Source organism: Micropterus salmoides, unplaced genomic scaffold, assembly GCF_014851395.1.
Source record: "Micropterus salmoides isolate LMB-PRFRI ecotype aquatic unplaced genomic scaffold, ASM1485139v1 Ms_hic_scaffold_12, whole genome shotgun sequence".
NCBI lineage: Eukaryota > Metazoa > Chordata > Actinopteri > Centrarchiformes > Centrarchidae > Micropterus > Micropterus salmoides.
In genome coordinates this window covers 23,021,463-23,026,570 of record NW_024040263.1, presented here as the reverse complement: position 1 = coordinate 23,026,570, position 5,108 = coordinate 23,021,463, and the positions used below count along the sequence as shown (strand labels likewise).

The following is a 5,108-nucleotide window of genomic DNA, read 5'->3' as shown; positions in this document are numbered from 1 at the left end:
ATATGTAATGCATTGTGGGTGGTGGTATTAACAAATTTTTATACTCTGGGCAATAAAGGATTATTGTGGTGTAAAAGGAGTAGATTTTGGATAGGTATACTATCTAGTATAATAAACTTTTATTTTCCTGGGGCACTGAGGGTTGCAAAGCAAGGTAGTTTTAGTTTGTGATGGAAAATGTGTGTCTCTGGAGGTGTGGAATCTGTTTAACGTGTAATTATATCAATTAATCAAATTAATCAATCTTACAGAGCTTGGACTAATATAGCCCCAGTTTGTGCCTCTCATGTATTACAGTTAGGCCTACATTCGAGTCACAAAGGTAAGCTTTAGATTATACATGCTGATCTTTAAAAAACCCAGAAGGATGCCGAACAACATCAGCTGCTGTTCTGAAGGTATTTCCAATAATGTTCTTCTTCAACGCATGAAAAATATCAATGTGATTTTGTATGAAAATATAAAATAATAGTAATATGAAAGATGATATTTTTTGGTTCACATGTAGCAAACACTTCAAATTTCTGGGTATGATCTATGTTTGGCTTAGGATACTTAGTTGCAACTTGACAGATTGGATAAAAAGTGTATGGCAACAAAATATTTTTAATCCAGGTTATTCGAAGAGCCCTTATGGATTCAGGATAGATTATGGGTTGTTCAAACATCACTGTGTATATATTTTTTTCAGAGAAACAGATTTTTACCTCTGGGACTACAACACTCAGTGTTCTGAATGTCACATACATAATAAAAAATGTAATAACAAATATATTTATATGTCCATAGATAAATCACATTTCAAATTCATCAAATGGCCCATTTCCCCCAAAATCAAAGAAACTCATTTCAAAATAATTTACAAAATCTATCCGGTTGCAAAACTTTCTTAAAAAAAGGTTCAAAATTTGAAGTAGATCCCTGTATATTTTTTGAGGCTGCTGAGGAGACTCTGGAACACATGTTCTTTTGGTCTGATTTACATAATTGTCTGTCACTTAAGATTGAAAATATCCCATCTTTTAACTTGTCACACATCCTCTTTTATATGGACAATGTAGATCCGCCTTCGTCGGATCTGGTGAATATGATTGTCATGGGTAAATATCATATCCATTGTAGTAAGTGGAAATCTTCTAAGCCTTCCTTTTCGTGGTTCATAAATAATTTTATGATGCTCTTTTCATCACTGAAAATAGTTAAATCTAGTATAATTGCAAGAAAGATGTGTAGAGACATATCTAGGCAATTATTGTTTTGATAAATCTCCCCTGCTTGCTGCACCTAAATGAGAAAATTGTTTTCTATAGACTTTTTTACTAACTGGTGCCCCCAATTCCTTAATTATTTATTTTCTGTAAGACTGGTTTTTGATTTGCACAAACAATGATTGCGTTGTACCAACTGATCTATGTTTTTTTGTTCCCCTTATGAGTGTGTTGTATGTTATTATGTCAATAAAGAAAAAAAGAAACAAAAACACTCACTGTTCTGGACATAACATTATCACCTGTTGATCAACAAATGAACATTGGGGGGCAGCAGCACGCCAAGATGAAGCGTGTAGACCCTCAGAAATAAAGACTGTGAAGAAGAAGAACGTGACGTACTTCCTGTAGCCCAGCCGCCGCCGGGTTCATGTTGGTGTTCACGGACAATAAAAGAAACACACTGAACTTACATCCTTTGAGACAGACAACGCCAAAACGTGTGAACAGGCCCGGGAACACGGCGACAGAACCGAGTGACTTGTTAAACTAAGAGTAAAGCTATTTAGTTTTCCAGGTGCCTGAGAAGAATATACCGCTATGGCCAAGGTACAAGTGTTAAATGTTGCTGTGCTGGACAACCCGAGCCCATTTGGAAACCCGTTTCAGTTTGAAATAACGTTTGAATGCATGGAGGACTTGCCTGAAGGTTGGTATTGTTTTCAGCTAACGTTGATGCCAGTTATCTTGTTTGTTAGCTGTTTAATATTAGCTTTCTCTCTGGGTGCATTCTGCTAAAGTGGTAATTACAGATACATGGTGTGCACCGTAAATCATAAATAAGCTTTATTCAATGCTATGCCACTGGTTACTGATGTTTCATTTGACAAGCTGTTAAAAATTGGCGCTGGCGCGTTTGTGTTCAGCGCCCCGCCTCCTGCCTGCGGTGATTGGTTTGCTAAAGTTCTTTGGATTTTTTTTCCGAGAAGCTGATTGGTTGATCACGTAACGTTACTGTAGCAACAGACAAGCTTAACGACTTGCCGCGAACCGCGGGGAGAGACAACCAGGAAGCACCAGCATTTACTGGGAAATTACCAATTACCTGTGGTGACATTACCTGTGCAGCCGTGTTCAGTGGAAGTATTAGTGCCACCATCCTGTGTAATGATTGTAGGGCATTTCTTATGGTGAAACGACGTTTTGTTTGTTGCTTGTTTATATGTAACTTTATAGTTTTTTAGAGATGCAATGACAACACGTCACTTAAGTATTAAACTGTCATGGTGTTGTATTTCTTACGTTTCGGAGAGGCAAGACTGAGAAGCTGATTTGTCCTTGCATTTGAAAAAAAGACTTAAAAATGTAGATTTGCTTTGTAATCAGCCAATATAGGTGGGAAAATTATAGGATATCAACATCAGCTTAAATTTTAGTTAAAATTCAGCAAAAATTAAGAGTGAATTTGTAGTACTACTGTAAACATAGACACCACCTCACATTTTATTTATGTTCGTAAGCTGAACCCTTTTCCCTGGCTAGATACCGTTTTCTCTCCTGATACCGACTCCAATACCTGAACTAAGGGTATCTGTCAATACTGATTCACAATTCCCCACCAGTTACCTATCTTTATTGTATTCGATGGTTAAATTGTACTCACAGGTCTGAAAGGAGAATTGAGCATTGGTATTAAACTGAAGATGTTCCTGAAAATATATTAAAAATTATTTTGAATGTACTTTAAAATGGTGTGGTTCAAAATGTCTCCATTTTCTGCTTTTCATTTATGTAAAAAAAAAAAAAAAAAGGCTGCTTTCTTCCCTGCACAGTGTCTAGAGATAAAGCTAATGCCCATTCATCAGTGCCATTACCTGTAACACCTGTTCCTCAAAAACCGAACTAAATCTCCATTGTGTGTTTTGTCAGATCTGGAGTGGAAGATCATCTATGTGGGTTCAGCTGAGAGTGAGGAATATGACCAGGTTCTGGACTCTGTTCTAGTTGGCCCGGTACCGGCTGGTAGACACATGTTTGTGTTTCAGGTAAGTAAGCTATGAAAATACAGCTAGACCTCAGAACCCATTGATCCTAGGACTAAAAATCAAAGAAATACAGGTAAATGTATTTGATTTCCCAGGTTGGTCCTTCATTTTGCTGGTTGCTGCATTAATAGCGTGATTCCTGTGGTTTACTTTGCTCGAGGGCTGCACAATTAAGCAAAATATTATTGAAATTGTAATATGGCCAAGTACAATATCCAAATAACTGAAGTGGCAATTTTTTGATGAAGGTAAAATGTGTGACAAAACAGTATTATAATGAAGTGCTGCAGAGCTGACCTGGCCTGCAAATCTTTTTCTTCAGTTGTAAGAAAATATTGGTACATACCCCAACAGACATTATGATTACAATATTTTTTTTTATTGAAAATTAAAATTGTGAGGCAAAAATGTTCGTTCCAACGAATCATATCGCAAATCATAATAACTGTCAAAATATTTTAAAAAATGTTTGGTGTTTTTTTTTTTTTTTTAAACATTGCACACAGCCCTAATTTGATCTGATTTCTTCCTCTTTGTGTTTCTGTGTGCCCCCTCAGGCTGATGCTCCTAACACGGGGCTGATTCCAGAGAGTGATGCTGTAGGAGTGACTGTAGCCCTTATAACCTGCACCTACCGTGGACAGGAGTTCATCCGCATCGGCTACTATGTCAACAATGAATACACAGACCCTGAACTACGGGAAAACCCACCTCTCAAACCAGATTACACTCAGGTAACACACACGCACTCAGAGATGACCGTCATTAAGTTCTGTTATGATAGAAGTTTAAGGGACCAGCTCTCAACAATCTGTAATTAATGGACTGGATGACAGAACAGATCTGTCTTATTTTCATGTTTAAATTATGGTACCTTACTCTAATACCTGAGTGGCAGACAGCTTAAACACATGGTACAGTACATGGGCCACTCTTGTGAAAAAAGTCTGTTTAAATATACACTGTTTTCTACTGTCATCTGGTGCTCTGAAATGGAAGTTACAGGCAACAGTAGCATGAAGAAAGAAGCACAACAAACTTTATTCTAAAGGTGGTATCAAGTCATGCACTATGTAGGTGCATTTTCATCTAAGCAGTGGTATCAGCAAAATCTAAATGAGATATTAATCCATAATAAGGAGGCTGCTTAGTGAAATAGTGTAGAAAATGTTAATTTTGTACCTCACCTTATTCAGAGTCTTAATTGTTCAACAATAAATCACATTTTTCTAACTGTTGTTTCAATGAGCCAATGAGCTATAACTGTGAGAACACGAATTTGTGCGAAAGCTTTCAGCCAATGGGTAAAGATCCATAGCCAAGGCAAGGAATAAAAAAGACTAGTCTATCTCAACCACCCCTTTGGAGAGCATAAATGTTGTTTTCATTCTCTCAGCTCCAGAGGAATATTTTGGCCTCCAACCCCCGTGTCACCCGCTTCCATATCAACTGGGAGGGCTTGGCAGACAAGATGGAGGACAGCGAGAATGTTGACCCGTCCCCCAACATCAGCTGCATGCTCCCTCCGTCCTGCGCACCAGGAAAGATACCACCTATTGGACTGATGCCGGACAACTCAATGGACTGCTTGTAAGAATCATCAGATTAAGAAAATGGACAAAAAGCTCTTATCTATACACTCAACCACATCGCAGACACACGTTTGGACAAGGAGGCCACTGATGTATCTACATAACATGTAGACATTAACAGGAAGCAAGGACATTATTTTTATACAGAATACACATTTGGGATGGATCTGGAATTGTTGTTTCTTGTTCACACTCTATCAACTCATACACACAGATGTGCACAACAAACATTGCCTTATTTGACCATGAATCTGTCTTGGATG

At 37.8% G+C, this 5,108-nt stretch overlaps 1 protein-coding gene across 1 annotated transcript in view; it reads left to right on the top strand.

The window, feature by feature from the left end:
• The first annotated feature begins 1,567 nt into the window (after nucleotides 1-1,567).
• Nucleotides 1,568-5,108, top strand: part of asf1bb (anti-silencing function 1Bb histone chaperone) — a 4,269-nt gene continuing 728 nt past the window's right edge. Inside the window, exons 1-4 of the mRNA XM_038714038.1 lie at nucleotides 1,568-1,917; nucleotides 3,138-3,253; nucleotides 3,811-3,987; nucleotides 4,650-5,108. The exon at nucleotides 4,650-5,108 is cut by the window's right edge and continues 728 nt beyond it. Of these exons, the coding sequence (XP_038569966.1) occupies nucleotides 1,809-1,917; nucleotides 3,138-3,253; nucleotides 3,811-3,987; nucleotides 4,650-4,847 (600 nt within the window). The 5' untranslated portion in view covers nucleotides 1,568-1,808 and the 3' untranslated portion in view covers nucleotides 4,848-5,108. The remainder of the gene's footprint in view (nucleotides 1,918-3,137; nucleotides 3,254-3,810; nucleotides 3,988-4,649) is intronic.